Raw genomic sequence first — 18,788 nt, forward strand, 5'->3', positions numbered from 1 at the left:
CCATCACAGAGGTTTGCAGACAAGGATTGCTATTTAGTTTTAGGTCTTATTTTTATGGCAAAAATCACTGCCATGGCTAACAACCTTAGGGCAAAAGTCAGTCACCACTGATACAACTGAACAAGTGCTTTGTGCTGGGATTAGACCCAAAGGCTTCAACTACAGATTATTTTTCAAATGAGTTAATTTTTTCCCCTTTTTTCCATCTTGTGTTCTTTCAGCCTCTTTCTGCTCCATCACAGTAACCTACATGGGCTGTTAGGTTTCACATCACAACACTTCCTTCCTTTTCTATGTTTTCAGGCTGGGTGTGGAGCAGCTACCACAATCCAGGAAGTCTAACCATCTCCTGCTTAATAATACATCAGCTCAGAGATGGAGAGTTAAGGAAAACTCCAAGATCTTTGGGAAAACCTTGGGTATTAAAAGATATGAGAAGAAAAGAATTCAGCCATGAGCTGGCTTCAGGGACTGATGGTGCAGAAGAGGACACACAACCACTGGGATCAGCAGGACCAGTGCTTCTCACAGGGGTGCTTTCACTTAAAGCTTAAATCAGCAGGACTACTGCCAGAAAAACATGAGTGCCAGAGTCCTTGGCTTCTCCAGCTCTATATCTCATGGCACCTCATGCGCAGTACGGAATTAGCTCAGTCCACTTGGTCCAAGAAGGGCAGTTACAACAAGGATTAATTTAGGAAGGTACCAGCTCCACTGTAGCCTAAGGACAACCCAGTCCATTCTGCACAGACCTGAATGTTAAGGTCATCAGCTGGAGCAAATGCCACTATACAAAGGTGTAGAAGCTGGCCCAGTGGAGCAGCCCCTCCTAAACCACTGACACGCTTAGAGGTGAACCATTCCTGGATTAATCTGGGAATCCCCTCCACCTGCATGGGACTTCTGTATTTATTTCCTGACCCATCTCTTGTGCCCAGCACTGACCTCCTGATTTCAGCATCAGTAAATCCTTCCACAGTGTCTTTTCTAACACTGCGAGGACGTCCCCTGCGCTTTGGTCTCTTCTCATCATCGGTATCGTCAGTCTCGCTTTCTGATCCAGATGATCTCTGAAGCCTTCTCTTCGTTTCTGCATCTGATTCACTGTCATTTGTCTGAGCCTGTATGTGCCAGAACAACAGCACTACAGTTAACAACTGTATTCTGACAACCTTTTCTGTCCCTCTCATGCACTGGCACTTTTGCATGTTCAATTGTAAAACACCTCAGCATCTCTTCTTGAAGATGTAGGAGCCCATGTAATCAACCCAAGGAGGCTGCACACCCTTGCAGCTTCTGGCTAGCCATAGCCCTGGTGGTTATCCTCCATTAACAGCATTCTCAACAGGAGTTTCACAGTTGCATTTTGATTTACTAAGGTATAAGATGTAATAAACCACACTGATTACAGTGGGTTTCTGCCACAGTCCCTTAGGCTGTTTTGACAACCAGGATACCTCAGAAATGAATCTGGAATCATCCAATATGAATTATTCTCCCAAGTTTTCACCTAAATGTTTTTCCCCAGTTCTTCCCAGAGAACAAATCAGAAACACTTAAAGCCTCCTGTCCCAGAAGTGTTTCCTTGCACAGTCTGCTTTCTATGGGACTAAGATAGATCCCATCACCTAAAAAGGAACTTTGGGAAGATACCACCTCTTTTGCCTGCAAGAGCCACTTAAGAAAGAGAAGCCCAGGAGCACCCAAGGAAAACGGCATCCACTGCAATAAAATCTGCATTCCACAGTTTGATATTTTGCCCTGTATATGAGTATTTTGTCTGCTAAGACAAGTCATACCAATACAGGCTCTCATACTGCATTACAAACCATGGGCCCAATGCACGATGCCATCAAGCGGTCAATGTGCTACCTCTGTGCTTTACTCCCAACCAACTTTGGAGGAGGGAAAGAAGCACTCAAGACAGGTTCCCCTGACCACTGTCTTTGCCAGCTCTTGCCTCCTGCCCCTCAGCTCCTCGACACTGTCGAGGTTGTACCTTTTTAGTTGAGCTCCGGATTCGAGGCAGCATATAGATTTCCTCCAGTTCTTTCTGCCTTTCTTCCTCCTCCACCTTTTTCCTCTGCTCCTCTGGAATGATATCATCCCAATCCTTCTGAGACCGCTCCTCCAGCTCTGTCTCTTCCTCCTCCATGGTTGCAAAGTTGGCCACCTTTTAGAAGCAAAGGAGCAAGTTTAGAAACTCCCTCCCCTGGAAGGAGTACCCCAGAGCTGTCTGCTAAGCTTCAACTCCTCTATGTCCCCAGCTGCCAAACCATCACAACCCCTCAAAATGCTTTGTACAGGTCACCTCTCACCAGGCCTGATTTGTCCTGTCTGTCACTGACCTTACCACCAGAGCAAGATGTGGGAAGCCACAGCCCCAAAGCCCGGTACAAAGCCTGGGAGCCCATACCTTGAACTGGGAGAGGAGCTCATCAGTGGCGCTGGTGGATACTTCGTTCTCTCGTGTTTCAGCCAGACGCAGAATCTCATCAATGTCCATCTCCTACCAGTCAGAAAGAAAGAGAGATGAAATGGAGGATGCTGAGCACAGCAGGAAATGAGAGCTTGTGCTGGTTCAGCTGTAACAGTTATTTTTCTCCTTCCCAGCAGCTGGTACAGTGCTGTGTCTTGGCTTTAGTCTGGGAACAGTGCTGATAACACACTGATGTTTTACTTGTTACTCAGTAGTGCTTACTCTGATGAAGGACTTCTCAGTCTCATCCTCTGCCAGTGAGGAGGGGCACAAGAAGTCAGAGACAGGACACCTGACCCAAACCAGCCAAAGGGGTAGTCCATACCACAGCACATCATGCCCAGTATACAAACTGGGAGGAGTTACTGGGAAGGCCCAGATCACTGCTTGGGTCAGGCTGGGTATCGGCCGGTGGGTGGTGAGCAATTGTATTGTGCATCACTTGTGTTTGTTGTTTTCTTTTGCCCTTTTGGTTTTATATTCTCTCCCCTTGCTATTTCCCTTATCATTAGTAGTCAAGAGTAGTTTTGTATTATACTTTAGCTACTGGACTCTTCCTACCTCAACCTGTGGTGTTTACAGTTTTTCCATTCTCCATTCTGCCCAGAGAGGAGGAGGGAAGGTGGGGAGTGAGTGAGAGGCTGCATGGCTCTGTGTTACCTGCTGGGCTTAAACTGTGACAGAGCTTTGGAGAACAGACTTGTGGGGTGCAGTAGCTGAATATGCCCTGGACTGATACAAGCTAAATGAAGGGCAGATATCTGCAGGTCGTCATCACTGAGGGAAGGGATGAACTATCTCAAGTGGTGCAAAAGAGTATGAATAAGGGTGACAGGGTGGAAGGAAAGGAACAGTAAGGCTGAGCATCAGGGAAATGTCCAGAGAGTGAGACACAGTAACTGTGAACTGTTTCCCTCAGGGGAAGTTCTGCATCTCAGAAGTTCCCAGGTGATCGAGAGAACTGGTCAAAGCACTCAATACTGAACTGTCAAAGCAATGGTGCACTGAGGCAGGAGAGAGTGACCAAATCAACTTCACTGTGCTGGCTCCCGCCTATGAGAGCAACCAAAGAAGGATGCTGAAGGAGTGCTCAGAAGAGGAAGGGAGCAGAGCTCTCAGCAGGCTCTGCTGTAACTGGCTACTGAATCCTCAGGAGCCAAGGGACTCTCTTGGTGATCGTTATTTAACCCTCAACAACAAGGCTTTCCTCAACCTCCTGGTCCCCCATCCCCAGAGCTCTCTTTCTTCACCTTCTCCAGACTCACCCTGTTCAACAACCCCCACTCATGCACAAGGCAAGTACAAAGAGCAAGCGAACACACACCACCCCCTGCACCGTGCAGACCTGCAGAGGACTCCCAACAGCTATGTGATTTCAATTGCAAGCTACCTGAGGCTCCGATTCTTCCCCTTCAAGCTCCTTGAAGAGATCTTCAGCTCCAAATTTCAGAATAGCTGTCAGCTCCTCTTTGTTGAAAGGGTTTGAGCTGCTAGAACAAACAAGAAGAATGTGTTTTGAGCGGTTAAGTCAGTGCTTCTATAACACAAAAACAACAAAGGTTTTCCTAGTTAAGGGAAGGAGTAAGTTTTCTACCTAGCACTGTAAAAAGGTTTTCTATTGATCTCTTCCCTGCTCTAGCACAGGTAGTTACTGTAAAGGGAACAGCCTCCATCTGCTTGGAGGAAATGGGGAGAGTCTGAGGTCACTGCAAAACTTGAGCTATTCCACCACCAGGCTCCCTCAAATCAGGATGATCTCCAGGAAGAGAACAGAAGGTAAAAACAAGTGATGCATTAAAACTAGGTTATCTTTAGATTATTCTTATCCTGTATGTCCAAATTAACGGCTGCAGAATCCAATGCAGTGGAAGGCCCCATTATGTATTAGTCTCCTGACCTGTACTTTATCAAATGAACCCTGGGAAACATCAGCAGGGGAAGCTGTTTACACCACGTGCTGTACCAGCCATCTCTGCCTCCCGACACAGCCACTTACTTGGACTGCCCAGAGGTGTTGTCCAGAACAGTCCGACCAGTGGTGTCCATACGCTGGATCACCAAATGATCCAGCACCATCTTCTTCTTGGCCCTCTCAATGATCTCCTCCTCTACAGTTCCTTTTGTGACCAGGCGGTAAATATTCACCTGAAGGGCAAAAGAAGAGCAGAGCTATTTCCTGCACCTAAACAAGCTCTGCTGACACAGCAATGCATCCCTCAGTTGTTTCCCAGGAGACTGGTCTGCAGGCATTGTCTCTTCATGTACAGATGTGTCTTTATAGAAGAAAACCATTCTTATATCTCATAGGAAACAGCATAAAACAGGTTGGTTAATACAAATCTTGTAGCATGCCTGAGCACAGAGTAAAAAGTCTTCTGAAACAATCACTCTAAATCCAAACTAGCATCAAACTTTTCACATATCTAATAAAACCCTAGTAAAGGTGGATGTTCTGCTTCCTAAGGGGAAGGAAGACAAGTCCACAAGGCTGGGAAGTGTGATGCCACAGCTGGGCTTGGTCTGGAACCATCCCAGAACCCAAAGCCAACAGAAAGATCTGGCACCTGACAAATCTGGGCTGATTTTTTGTTTCCTGACTTTTAAATGAGCTTCCCTCATATTGGCAGCACTCTGTGGAGTCAGGACTGGGGGCAAAAAGACAGTGTTTTCAGAGGCTCTGCTGAGGTGGGAGCCAGTTTAGATGCACACACTGAAGCCCCAGAGAAAACAGCCCAGGTAACTCTTCTGACCTGCTTCTTCTGACCAATGCGGTGAGCCCGAGCCTGAGCCTGCAGATCATTCTGGGGGTTCCAGTCCGAATCAAAGATAACAACAGTATCAGCAGAGGCCAGGTTAATTCCCAGTCCTCCAGCTCGCGTTGACAACAAGAAACAGAAGTCCTGGAAGGAACAAAAGAAAAGGCATCCATGAGTTAACCAACTTCTAACTGGGTTCATAAAACAGCAATGGTGACTTCAAAGCTATGCAAAGAAACAGAGGGAGGAGTGGTGCATTCGTGCTCCTTAGAAGGATTTCCTTCCCACATACACCAAGTACCACTGGTCTGTAAGCCAGGGCACAAAATGAGGTGGTGCTGGCAGTGTGAAAGGTGTGCTATTCCAGGAAGAGCCTGGCAAGCATCATTGTGGGAAAGCAATGCAAACAGCTAAGGGCAAGGACACCTTGGAGCTCCTTCTGAAGGTCAGACCATGCTGCCCACCAGATTCCTACAGAGGCAGCAGCAAACACGTGCTTTTTGTTAGCTGCTGGAGTGAGATCAGTGACCAGTAGGTTGGTTGAGTCACTGCCTGAGGGCACAGGGTGCCAGATTAAAGCCAAGATGCCTGAACCTCCTTGATGCCCCCAGGAGAGGGCAAAGGGCAGTTTTTATGGGCATTCTTGCTCCTTTCCCATCCATACCACTGTCTCCTTCTCACCTTCCCAAAATCATGAAGCACCCAACTCTATCTCCTGTGTCAGACAAGAATGCTCCTCCAGTCTGGAGAGAGGAGAGGCATTTCTTATCGCTGGCATTGCTGTGGCACAAGTTCCTTGCACCAGTCACTGTGAGTCAGCAAGCCCAAATGGGAGGTTGGAGATGCCCCCTCCTATAACAGTGGAGACTTTCACATCCAATACAGGACTATGCTGTCTGCCAACACTTAAAATCCCCTTTTTTTTCCTCTGCCATTTCATATCAAAAACCAGCTTTCCACTGGAGGAACGAATCATTTAGCAACCATCTCATTCTCCAGACCATTGGAAGGGAATTTCTAAAGCCTGACTCTTCCCAGCCTCTTCAGGACTCTCTGGAGATGTGACCTACAGCCTTGTTCTGTGGATGTGGGAGATTTTCAATAAGCAATATGGCTCTATCTGTGTCTCTTTAAGAGTACCTGGTGTCCTGTGAAAAGCAACGGACTGAACCAAGCCCCTCTTGGCAGTCACAGCCACAGCTCAGCCCACCCAGACCCTGCTGAGGCAGGACAGTCCCACTGCAGTACCTCAGAGCCGTCCGCGTTGAAGTGGTCCAGCGCCTGCTTTCGGATCTCCCCTTTGATCGAGCCGTCCAAGCGCTATGGAAGTCAACAACAATGATGTAAGGAAGAAGGTAAAGGAGCCCTGAGGAGCTGCTGCACCCGGCTTCTGGGAGCCCTCAGCCCCCTTCCTGCCTGCAGCATTCAACCATTAAAAATAACCTCCAATTAAAACTGCACAGCCTGAGCCCTGTGTATTACCAGGGCAGGAGCAGGGTGACATCGCAGCTCCCGTTACAGGCTCCCAGCCAGGGTCCCTCTGTGCCTGCTGTCCTCTCCTTGGGGTTTATCACAGGACACAGCCCAAAGCATGGGCCTGTCAGCAGAGGTGTTTTGCAGAGATGGGTCCACATGGAAGTGACTTCCCAGTTCCCTCCACTGTATTTCAGCAACCAATCTCTGGGAAACTCAGTGACTCCCTCTGCATGGTCTCACATTTTCAAGTGAACCCCACTATTCCATGGTGCTGTTTCTCACCTGGAAAGGGTAGTGTTTGATAGTCAGGTACTCTGCCAAGATGTCCAGCATCCTCACCATCTGGGAGAAGATCAGCACTCTGTTGCCTCTCTCCCGCAGCCTGGTCAGCAGCTTGTCCAAGAGAATTAACTTTCCACTGCTCCTGACCAGAGACTGAAAAAGTGAACATCAATCCAGCTGATGCTTTCCAACCTTACCCTTATGGACATTACACAGAGACATGCAGAGATCTGGTTCTTTTGGGATCATACTTCTCTCATACATCTCTAACCAAATCATTTGGATTTACACAGCAGAAGCCACACACAAAATCTATTATCCAAGATAGATCCTACATTACACGCAGCTCTCAAGTCTAGATGGACACAGAATGCAGCCTACAGCGGAAGCAGAGGGCTGGAGACTAGATGGTGAGTATTGCTAATGGAGAAGCAAGAAGCTAAAGCTTCGTCAGATCTTATCTTGGTGGGAAGACAGAAGATAGAAGAAAGTTAAGGCAAAAATGAGTTAACCAAAGACACTGCCCACCTGCAGGGTCTCAAGGCCATTCTCTCTCTCGTTTTCCTCAGGAGGTTTGATAAGGTAGCAATGGTTGCAGCACTTTTTCAACTCCATCACAATGTTCAGGAAACCAGAAGTGCTCCCCCTCGTTCCCTTTGACAGAGCTTTGTAGTTTCTTGTCAAGATCCACCTGCAGGCAGGGAAGTCAAAAGTCCAGATAATTGCTCAGTGCAGAGTGGGCATGCTGGAGTCTTGGAGGAACAAAACCTTCAGAGACATCTCGTTCAGGCATCAGTCTACTTCCCTCCTTCCATCTCGCTTCGCTTCCTCTACAGGATACCCCTGTTTTCTCACCAGAAACCCTGGTCTTACTTTCCAATTGATATTATTACAGTTTAATATTAAACACCACCACAACTGTGTGGGTAGCTTTACCCCCCATCAGGAAGGATAGAGCCCCTGTCCTGCAGAGCTGGCCAGCTGAACTGGATCACTCTGAAAATGCATCTTCCAAAAGCATAGAAGTGGTCTTTTAGAAGGAAAGATACCATCTATTCTACTTCAGCTTCCTACTGGGAAGCTCCTGGTACCACATGTGATGTCTGTCACATTGCATGCTGAAGGACACAGGATACTGAAACACATTCCCAAGGCATGCAGAACTATGTCCCCATTTCTGCTGGCACTCCCAGTAATTTAAGCAACAACTCACTTGTAATACTGTTTCTGCAAAGCAGACATTTCCACCCGGAGGATCTGCTCCACTTTGGCTGGCAGAGATTTCTCCACATCCTTCTTCACTCTGCGTAGCAGAAATGGCTCCAGGACCTTGTGGAGGCTCTGGTAGCCATTCTCTCTACCCTTCCCATGATCCTCTTCAAAGTCCTCCCAGAACTCAAACCTACCAACAGAAAACAAGGAGGAGAGAGGAGTCAGAATACCTCTTGTCTTATTGCACCTAACAGCATCTACTGAATATGCTCCTGCTGCACAAGACAGGAGAGCATCATTTTAATGGAGATACAGTGGAGAATGAAAGGTTCACTCTCCTCTGGCAAACTACACAGCTCTCTGCTCTTAGCTGCCTTCCTAACATCTTATCTTCGAGCTCCATGCTGACTCCCAGGACCCAGAAGCCAAAGTTTTCCAGTATTCTGCTCCACTGTCTCCTGCTGACATTTACCTGGCAACAGTTTCTGAGCTTTCAACACTGCCCTCCCCTAGGCAGGGCTTTGACAACTGCACTGTTTGACACTGCTCTGAATGCTCTTTTGGATTGCTGCTTCCTCTAACAGCTCCTTTGAAATCTATTCTCCTCCATTTGGGAAATCTCAAAGCTTTCCTTCACTCCTTCTGTGATCCAGCAAAAAGAACTTGTGGGCCAGCTCTTTTTGCAGGCAAACATTTGGTTGGAGAGGGTGACTGAGCTCTAATCTACTGCAAACCTCAGAAATGGTTGAGATGATTGTTTAAAATGTGTTTAGCTTTTTAGAGGTGGCTCTAAGACAGCAGACAGATTTGAAAGGCATGGATTAGGTTTCCTTACTCACTTTGCTGCCAGAAATACTTGTGTTAGTCATTCAACCTCTGATTTTCACCACCAATATTTGTTCTCCTTTCATTGCACTAACTCCACTGAGTTTAATACAGGGATGTCTGCCACTCTGCGCTCCCTTGAGTCTATTTAACAGACAGGAGTGCACACAGAGGCATTTGTGAAGGACCAAAAGGAGACTTACTTCTCTGGCATGATGAAATGCAGCAGGGACCAGAGTTCTTTGAGGGAATTTTGAAGCGGGGTGCCTGTGATCAGGAGCCTGTGGTTGGACTTGAAATCAATCAGTGTTTTGTACAGCAGAGAGTCATCATTTTTCAACCGATGGGCTTCATCCACGCCTAGAAAGGCCCAGTTAATACTTCCCAAAACAGCCTGGAGGAAAAGAAGCAAAGCAAACAGGCGCCAAAGAGATGGGGGGTCAGACAAGTGTCACCATCTTGCATAGGCCTCTCTCTCTGTGGCCAGAAAACACTGCAGTGTGTGCTTTTCAGGGTGTGCTACTCCAGCCCTTGTGCTGGACCCACCAACAAAGGAGCTGGGCTCACAAGTTTCTTGTTAACAAAATATAGGGACCAAGATGCGTGCTCTAGTTTTCCTCCCCAGGAAGGAAAGGTAAAAATTATCCATGCTTTACAGCACTCCTGCCACATCTGAATACTCTTTCAGCAGGTACACCTATTTTCATCCACCTCTGCTTTACCCAGAAAGCACAGTCGCTCCCTCAGCCCCTACTCCTTCCTCTTTCCATGCCAAAGCTAATAGTAGCTGTATGTTCTCCATCACCATAGAGGATGGTGGGAGAGGAAACCCATTAGTTTGGGGCTGCTTCCCCCTTTGTAAGTGCAAGAAAGCCTAAGTAAAACCATCCTTGGACCATTACTCACTTTATCCTTGAGGAGGATCTCATATGTTGTGATAAGTGCATTGAATTTCAACCTTTTAGACTGAGAGTGGATCCACTCATATTCACGTATCTGTAAGAGGAGGCAAATGTTAACTTCCACCAATGTTGTAGAAAGGAAAGGGTTAACAATCATTATTCAGTGTAGCTATAGGCAGAGACTTCAATCAAGTCCAATCCCCAGCCTTACACTCCCAACTGCATACCATGTTCCTGCTCATGAGGTCTCCGATGTAAACCACCACGTTTATCTCGGGTGCCCACACTTCAAACTCTCTCTGCCACGAGGTGAGAGTGGACAAGGGCACCACCAACAGGAAAGGGCCATAGAGCTGGTGCTGATGGAAGAGGTACGACAGGAATGATATTGTCTGTATTGTCTTGCCCAGGCCCATTTCATCAGCCAGGATCACGCTGTTGTTCCTGAGACAGAACAAACATAAATGCCTTCTAGGCCCTGTTTCCACCACTACTAGTTTACTGTGCAGCAGCTTGAACAGCAATCACTGACAAGGACAGAAAGGGGGCAGTGCAAAAACATTTATCTGAACACTTCCAAGCGGATGCCAGGGACATCCAGACTGTACATGCCACTGCAACTTCCAAAATGAATACAGTGGCAAGCAAGGACAGAGGCAGAGTAGTCAGTAGCCTGATTGTAGAAGGCTATTTCTCAAAGACTTCAACCAGTACCTAAGCATGCTGAGCCACACACCTTTTGTTCAGTTAAGGCAATGGAAAATGATGGCTCAGATGGAGCAGGCTCACACAACAGCCTGCAAACAGGCCCAGACAGGGAAAATGGGTTTTGTTTTCACATAAGGTTTCTGAAGTTCCTGCTTTAGATAATCCCTGCTTGCAATGTCTGCAATGATAACATTTGAAATCCTTCACACTGCAGGAGGAGGCCGGGTGAAGAGCTCACTTGAAGACAACACGGTCAGAGCCCATGTGGAGGCAAATCAGGAGCCACGAACCCAACGTCATGCTGCATCCATACATACTTGCACCAGGAGTGAGCGAGCCAGTTGAGGCCCTCCAGCTGGTAATCCCGCAGCTCCAGGTTCTCACCACCAGTGTAGGAAGGCTGCTTCTTCAAGGCAACAAACCTCGGTCTCTGCTTCAATACCTGAGAAAGACGCTCAAGTAAGTCTCAACATTCAGCAATGAAACCTATGAATTCAGCAAAAAATGTGTCTCTCTTCATTAGTGAAAGTCTGTCCACATTTTCCTAGCCAGTGCTTATGTCTGCAATTCAGATAACCACTCCACAATATTGTTTTCCCTGCTGCCCTCTGGTTCTGGTAACCAGCACTGAGTCCCTCCAGGTGCAGTAACCTGTACATAATGCACAGGAGATGGAAAAAGCACCGCTTTTTTTTGTCCTCTTTCTTTTTTTTTTCCCATTATTCCCATCTCTTCACAGTAACAGCATCTTGCAGGTTTACTTTTCTCCCAGCTATGCTGTTTTTTAATCCAACTGATATTAAACCTTTGCATTTCTCCTGCAGCTCCTTCTGAGGAGGAAGCACTTAGCAAGGCTTCATTAAGCCTCCCACTCCCCAGGGGGGCATAACGTTCTCACTGTACACGGAGTAAAGGAAACTAAAAGGAGTTCACATCTCTGCCTTAAAGTACAATACAAGAACAGCAACCAACCATCTAAACACTGGTAGGAGGATGGGAAAATGTTCTCTGACATTTATCCTGACAAAAACTTCACATTCCCACTGTTTGTGTCATCACCCAGCCTGAAGAAAGCCAGCAGGAGGAGAGAAGAGATGGGAGCAAACCTTGCAGTCCCGAGTGGGAATGGTTTTGGAGTTGTTACGGTTGTTGAAGCTGTCAATGCAGTGCTGGAATTTCTTGCTTATCAGTGCCTCATCCTCCCAGCTGCACTCCGCATAGGGCAGCCCCATCCACTTACACAGGTACTCAGGGTCATTCGAGGATGTTTTACGACTGCTTGCTGCAATAGATGCATAAAAACCCAAACCCCATCACTGTGGTTGTGTGGCTGAAACACAAGTGATGTTCCCAGGGGCAGTCTGAACCACCCAGACAACCACAACACAGGTCTTGGTTAGAGGGAGAAGTTTAGAGGGACCAAAACATGCTCTTTTACCTGGCAGTTCTGAATGTCCCGTTGTGGTCTTGCTGGTCTTCACAGCTGTGGTTGAAAAGGGAAGGAATAGTTTGGAGTGCTGGCAGCCAGCAGAGGGAGCAGGGCTATCACTGCTACACACCCCACGGGTGGATTGGAATTGTACTGGAAATAGGTAAAACAGCTCTCCAAGACAATTCCCAAAGCACCTCCATGTCCAACCAACTGTGATATTACTGAAGTGCTCAGTAAGCCCTGTTACCATTTTCAGTGAGTAATCATGAAAATCTAACCCCTGAGCTGCCTTGCAGCCTAACCACGTCCTCAACCACATCACAGGAAGTGGTGCTCACAGCCAGGCCTCTACTGCTGCTGTGGATGCAAACACCTTGCATCCAAAGGGCTGAAATCAAAGAATTTGAGCAGCTGCAACCGGAACATCCCCTTGGAAATTAGTGTATCATCCCATACTCCAGGCAAGGAGAGTGATTTATTTGTATTGCTTGTAAATACAAATCCTTAAACCTGGAATTTCTGCTGTTCAAATCCCTGAATTTCACACATGGAAATACACCTAACACCTATTTTTTTTTTCTCCAGATATACTGAAGAGAGAGCCATACACTCATTCTGCTGTCACTAGAGATTAATGCTCCACTCTTACTTCACCCCCAGTGTTGGATTCACTTACCTATCACTCTCTCCACTATCTGATACTGTTTGTTCAGCTCAGAAGCAAGCTCCTGTTGGCAGTTGAAGTATTCTACATCTTCAGGTGACACCTTGCCCAGCCTACATGCAAAAAGATCCAACATAAAAAGCCACCATGATGCTTCTGTCATAATGCTCATGAATGCCCCATAAAGATATTCTACTTTGCTATATGGTTCTGTCAGTCTCTGAAGCAGACTACTGCTTATATGATGTGTTTTGTAAAGCTTCGTATAATTATGGATCATTACTGAGAAGCAAACATCACAGACATTCGTACTGTCTCCCTGTTATATGATGCCTTATTCTGCTGCAAGAATCAATCACAAAACCAGAATCAAATCGAGATAGGAGCTGCTGCTCCAGTTTTATCACTTTGGAAACACACCACAGCTCTCCTTAAAGTTCCTGGGAAGGTCAGACATGAACTGATGCAAACACTTGCACACAGACAAGCCCACAATAAACAAGGGTTACTAAGGCTGCAAGATTTCATGGCACCTCCTGGGCCAGGGGAATCTGTGCACCATTTATTTGTTGCCAACCACTCCAATTCTTAAGCCTGGGAAGCAGTAGTATTGTGCTTTTCATGACTTTTCCTCTATCTTTCAACACCACATCACCTCTGTGAGGGAGGATGTGCAAAGAGAGCAATGAGTGATGTGCGCTGAAAACAGTTGCTGTGGATGAAACATCCTTTGCAAGAAGAAATCAAATGTTTTCAGGCACGACTCTGTAAACCTCTGGCTAAAAAACGATAGGCCCAAGGCCACTGCTGAAGCAGAGCATACCATTGCTTGATCTCCTCCTCTTTCTTCTTGAAGTTCTCTAGCTTCTTCAGGCCCTTCACTTTCTGCTGTTGCAGGGACTCGTCACTCTCCCACGTGCTATGGATGTACGACCAGCCTTTCCATTTGATCAGGTACTGAACTTCTCCCTCATCCTTTTCAGGATCAAAGTCAGCGCTTGGGTTACCATTGGCTTCAGTTGCATACACTGTGGTGGAAGCACCAACGGCTGCAAAAGAAATCAGGCTGCAGTCAGTACCATTGTTATCAAGCACTGGACATGAACTGCATTAGGGCAGAAACTTATTTTTCCAATACATCTTTTGTGACAGCACAAAGAATAACCTGCACATTCTGCAGCCAAGTGAGACAGGCACACAAAAGTTTTCCATAGAGAACCTTTATAAATCTGTCATAAATGCCTTTTCTTTAAGTATAATTCAAAGGTCTCTTACAACCAAAAAACCACAACCATTCAGCTTTACAAAACCACTCTTGCAAGGCTATGAGAACAAAACATGGGCTTTATTTTCATTATTGCTTTGTCAATGGAGCTGTGAAAAATGCCTTTACTGGAAGATCTATTTTATACTTCAAAGAAGAGGAAAGCAAGACTTGTAGAACAGTAACTGAGTCTTAACATGTGTGCACACTAAATGAAAGTTGCCAAGCACATAAAACACCTAAACTTGACATTTTAGGAGTTTTGATACTAGATTTTACAAAAGCTGCTAGAAGACATAAATAAATGGCATAGAGGAAAGGGTAAGGAGCATTGAAACAATGCTTGACCCCACACTTTGAAGTTGCCAAAGCACTGCACCGGCTGGGAGTGCACATGATGGACATCAGAAATAACACACCTCCTTTCTTTCCAAGCCTGATGTCCAAGACCTTCTCTATAGTTTCACAGTTGTCTTGTTGCTCATCAGCTCCTTCCACAGTCATCTCTATCAGGTCATCAGAATCTGTCTCAAAATCATCATCTTCTTTGTAACTGAATGAGACAAAACCAAACTGATTAAAAACCTCTTGAGATTCTTCCCATTGCAGAAACACACAGAATAGCAGAGAGTGGGAGCAAGCTTCTCCAGCATTTATCCTGCAGATCAGTACATGTTCAGAACACGCATTTCTTAAGTTAGATATTCAGTGTTTTCCCCCAAGACTTTATCAGACTAATTTTCTTGTCCATACAGTTTTTCTGACCATGGTTCATACCGGATGCTTCACAAGGAGGTGGGACAATCCCTGCAGCAGAAGCAAGGCCATCACCAAAGGAAGTCTCTATTCAGTGAAAGATTATTTTCTGTTTAATACTGGAGGCTGCAGAGCATCAAAAGGCTGCCTGGGTGTCTACACTGCCCTGGGGACTACACTTGTCATCTCTGATGAACATTTAGCTACCAGAAGTATTCTTTAGGTGGCTCATTGCAAGTCTCTTATTAGGACTGCCAAAGGGGTAATGCTGTACCTCCACCATGTCTCAATACTCTGTCCCAAAGCATTACCTATCAGCCTTGCTCAGACAACTGGTCCAATCTACCACAGCTACTCCCTTTTACTCATTTTAATCTATTATTTGCAATTCTTAATCTCACCTGAGAGTGCTTTAGAAACATTATGCAAACCTCCTCACATTTCTCTGAGAGGGACTGATAAATATCCCCTCTTTACAGACAGCAAAACACAGTAAAGAGAAGTCAGATGTTCCCAGCATGAACCTGTCAAAAGAATCCCATTTCAGCCAACATACACCTGCAGGACAGAGCAGGGTCCCTGCAGGATCACACACGGGGTCAGGGCCCCCTGGGGCCCCTTATCCCCAGCCAGCCACCTCTCATCATCAAGCAACCCCACACTTCTTGATACCTGACATTTTTGGCTGCTCTTCGTCGAGTTTGTCTCTTGGGGGTTTCATCATCTTCATCATCATCGTCATCTTCAGATGAGTCTGGTTTCTTCCTCTTCTTCCCACGCTGGGGTTTGTAAGTCTTTTTAACACTGGTTTTGGTCACTGTTCTATAAAAAGAATTAAAAAGCCATAATGGTTTATGAAACATCCATTTTGGTAAGTCTTTATAAAGCATCAGTCTCAAATACTAACAGACTAGGGATTTAGTCTGCTCTAACTACCACGGAACACACTGCATTACTACTGGAGCATGAGATGGGTAGACAAGAGAGTAACTAAGTCCCAGGTTTACTAGGTGGTAAACAAAGGTAATACTGCAAAAAAAAAAGCCCTCAGAAAAACATTGCTTAGCAACAAAGAGATTACCTCCACCTAGCAGAGGCAGACAGGACTTACGCAGAAAGAGACAGACTGAACCAACCACTTCTTACCTCCTTTGGGCAGGTCTTCTTGCTTTAATTTTCTTCTGTTCAGGCTCACTCTCTCCACTGCTGCCTTGCTCCCCTCCATCTTCATCTTCTTCTTCCCCAGAGATGACTCTTTTCCATTTGTTTCTATGATCAGAAATGCAGATCATGAAGGGCAGTCATGTTTCAACACAAACATTGGCTAAGCAGATGTCCAAGCCACCTAGGTCAATACTAGCAGGTCATAGTTATGAGTAAAAATTCAAGCTCCACTCTTGAATGCTCAGTACAATGCAGGGGGGATTTTATGGTGTAGTTCTGTGATTTGAGGAAGAGACCTCAGTCACTGAGGTTTTGGTTCACATAGTGGCAGTGTATCAGTGCTTGTGGCAGAGCTGCACTTCTTACACCTGGGTGGGCAAGTGCTTCAGTTCATTTGGTTTTCTCTTCCATTTCTGCATTCCTGAAATGAGCTGGAAAAGTCTTAAGACATGAGCTCTTCACTTACAGAGTACGAGCCACAGCCCGCACAGTTACATGATCTCCTTGTAGCCTGGGAAATGAAGCGAGAATTCTCCTGCCATCTAAATTCAGGTAACTCAAGTTGCCAAGTGTGAAGGCAAATCACATCATACCATTAGTAAAAGAAAGCCCAGTTATCTGTGGGCAATACAGAGCACCTCCAAAATGCTCTTTGAAGGAGCCCCTCTTCTCTCCAAGGACACAAGGAGAGTCCACAGGGATTATTCCCCTTGCTCAGGAGAGCAACAGCCCTTCCTGCCCTTTGTAATCTTCCTTCCTGCATTGATGAATGTAGGAATTAATGTACTTCTATGAACTGAATGGACTAAATGAAAACTTAAAAGAAAAGAAACAGGAGAAAGGGAGCAGGATCATGGGGCTGTGTTTCAGATTCTCCAGCAGCCATCTTATAGTTCCTTTAAGCTCACTTTAGTGTTCGGAAAAACTAAAAGGTACTTCTTAGATGGAAAAAGGCACTGAAATATAACTGTAAGGGAACTCAGTTACGGTAGTCAGGCATCCAAAATATCCTTTATGGAAGTTCTTTTGTTTTAGCAAAAGGTTCTAATAGAAGAGAAACAGAATTTGTTATATTAGGGAGGTAGTGAATGCTCCATCCCTGGCAGTGTTCAAGGCCAGGTTGGATGAAGCATTGGGGATATGGTTTAGTGTGAGGTGTCCCTGCCCATGGCAGGGGGGTTGGAACTGGATGATCTTAAGGGTCCTTTCCAACCCTAACTATTCTATGATTCTGTTTTATTCTCTGTTAATCAAAAAGGTGGGGGCAGAATGGATTAACCTATTTAGAGTATGTTATGTTATTATTAATTATATTTTAAGTACTTATTCTCTCTGCAGGAGAATAAGTAACCTGATGGAGAAGTGACAGACTGACAACAGAGTGAACCTGACTTGTTCAGATTTCATCACAGGCAAAGTGGGAAAATATAAACCAAAGAGAAGTTGGGGCATTGCACCCATCTGTAGCTCCCATGTTCATGCTTCAGTTTCCATCATTCAAAGTAGCATTACTGCAAATATTACATAGTTTATTTTGCAAGCTCTCCATGTTGGCAACATCTACCAAACAATCCAATAGGACCATTCTGGAAAATAAAGCCAAAGTACCCACCATTTAACACCCTTTCCCTAGCAACTTACGTTCTTTTCATCTGCTTCTGGCCTCTTCTTTTTGGGCTCTCATTTTCAGATTCACTACTTGCCTTTAATTGAAAAGAGAGAAAATCAGGTTGTAGGCTTCACTCTGCACTGTCTCCCCAAGGATGCTCTGCAGAAAGGCTGGAGAGCTCTTTAGCATCTGTCCTGGAGTCCCTGAGCTCAGGATGTGCGAGGCTGCGACCCACCAACCCCTCAGCAACCTCCATCTGCCATCCCAGCAGACCTGTACTGTGTGTGATACCCCATGGATTACCACAGGGTGTATTCAACCCACCAAACCTTGCTCTGCCCTGGTGTTGGAGGCAAAACATGCCCAAGGGAGAGCTCAGCTGCTGCCACCTTTGCCTGTGTTGCAGTGAGCATCGCTCCTGCCTGGTGCTTGACATTCAGGCAGCAACATGACTTTGTGCTTTCTGGACAGCATTTTCAGTGTCTGCCACAGTGCTAAGGCTTAGGTTTGCAAGTTCTTTAACTGAATGTACTTTCCTAGGTGTCCATTACTTGCCATTTCAGCAGGGCTCCTGCAATGTTCGGGGTGTTTCTGTGGCTGCAGAGACTTTCGCAGCTACAAATGCATTATGATCACTGACCTCATTAGAGAAACTTCTTATAGAGAAGGAAAGTCTCTTAAGAAGACAATATTCTCGTCACGAGAGTGTCCTGCTTTCCTGTTTTCTCCCACAACAAAACTTGCTGAGGACCTGACTGGGTCACAGCCATGTCCTGCTGCTTTCCTTCCTCCTAATCCTCCACTCTCCAGCAGTGAAGTCTCTCTGGCTGAATGTATCTAGAGATATTCTCACTACTCGCTGTACTATTTTAAATGCAGGCATCATTATCTCCTACAGACCACAAGAGCTAAAAAAACCCATCTTAAGGCTGGTTGTGCACGACCCCATTTTCATCAAAAACTACTCAACCATAAAAGCAGATTATCACATAAATAACACCCTCAACCAACACATGACTGTGCATGCACTTGCCCCAGAAAACAGAAACTGGCAGGGAGGAAACTGAAGAAACCAACGTGAGATTTCTAAAGGAATATTAAAATGATCAAAATAACCTCCAAGACTGCTTGCTCTACAAACTTACTGGAAATCTCCTTCAAACTACTTTTTGCCACAGCATTCAGCTTTAGCTGTAGGAAATGCCCATCTATCTCCACAGGCATCTCCTGCTGCACCCACCCCCTGTAACAGCTGGCAC

The 18,788-nt window shown here is 45.9% G+C and overlaps 1 protein-coding gene across 1 annotated transcript in view; it reads right to left on the reverse strand.

The window, feature by feature from the left end:
* Positions 1-18,788, reverse strand: part of CHD2 (chromodomain helicase DNA binding protein 2) — a 91,898-nt gene that overhangs the window by 11,948 nt on the left and 61,162 nt on the right. Inside the window, exons 9-30 of the mRNA XM_034065895.1 lie at positions 17,562-17,623; positions 15,903-16,025; positions 15,429-15,578; positions 14,420-14,553; positions 13,560-13,785; positions 12,749-12,849; positions 12,079-12,123; positions 11,747-11,922; positions 10,958-11,082; positions 10,160-10,376; positions 9,937-10,026; positions 9,234-9,424; positions 8,207-8,395; positions 7,522-7,684; positions 6,994-7,146; positions 6,484-6,555; positions 5,230-5,379; positions 4,476-4,624; positions 3,870-3,969; positions 2,417-2,509; positions 2,000-2,173; positions 946-1,121 (exon numbers count right to left, since the gene is read on the reverse strand). Coding sequence (XP_033921786.1) covers positions 946-1,121; positions 2,000-2,173; positions 2,417-2,509; positions 3,870-3,969; positions 4,476-4,624; positions 5,230-5,379; positions 6,484-6,555; positions 6,994-7,146; positions 7,522-7,684; positions 8,207-8,395; positions 9,234-9,424; positions 9,937-10,026; positions 10,160-10,376; positions 10,958-11,082; positions 11,747-11,922; positions 12,079-12,123; positions 12,749-12,849; positions 13,560-13,785; positions 14,420-14,553; positions 15,429-15,578; positions 15,903-16,025; positions 17,562-17,623 — 3,059 coding nt within the window. The remainder of the gene's footprint in view (positions 1-945; positions 1,122-1,999; positions 2,174-2,416; positions 2,510-3,869; positions 3,970-4,475; positions 4,625-5,229; positions 5,380-6,483; positions 6,556-6,993; positions 7,147-7,521; positions 7,685-8,206; positions 8,396-9,233; positions 9,425-9,936; positions 10,027-10,159; positions 10,377-10,957; positions 11,083-11,746; positions 11,923-12,078; positions 12,124-12,748; positions 12,850-13,559; positions 13,786-14,419; positions 14,554-15,428; positions 15,579-15,902; positions 16,026-17,561; positions 17,624-18,788) is intronic.

Source organism: Melopsittacus undulatus, chromosome 9 (assembly GCF_012275295.1).
Source record: "Melopsittacus undulatus isolate bMelUnd1 chromosome 9, bMelUnd1.mat.Z, whole genome shotgun sequence".
Taxonomy (NCBI): Eukaryota; Metazoa; Chordata; class Aves; order Psittaciformes; family Psittaculidae; genus Melopsittacus; species Melopsittacus undulatus.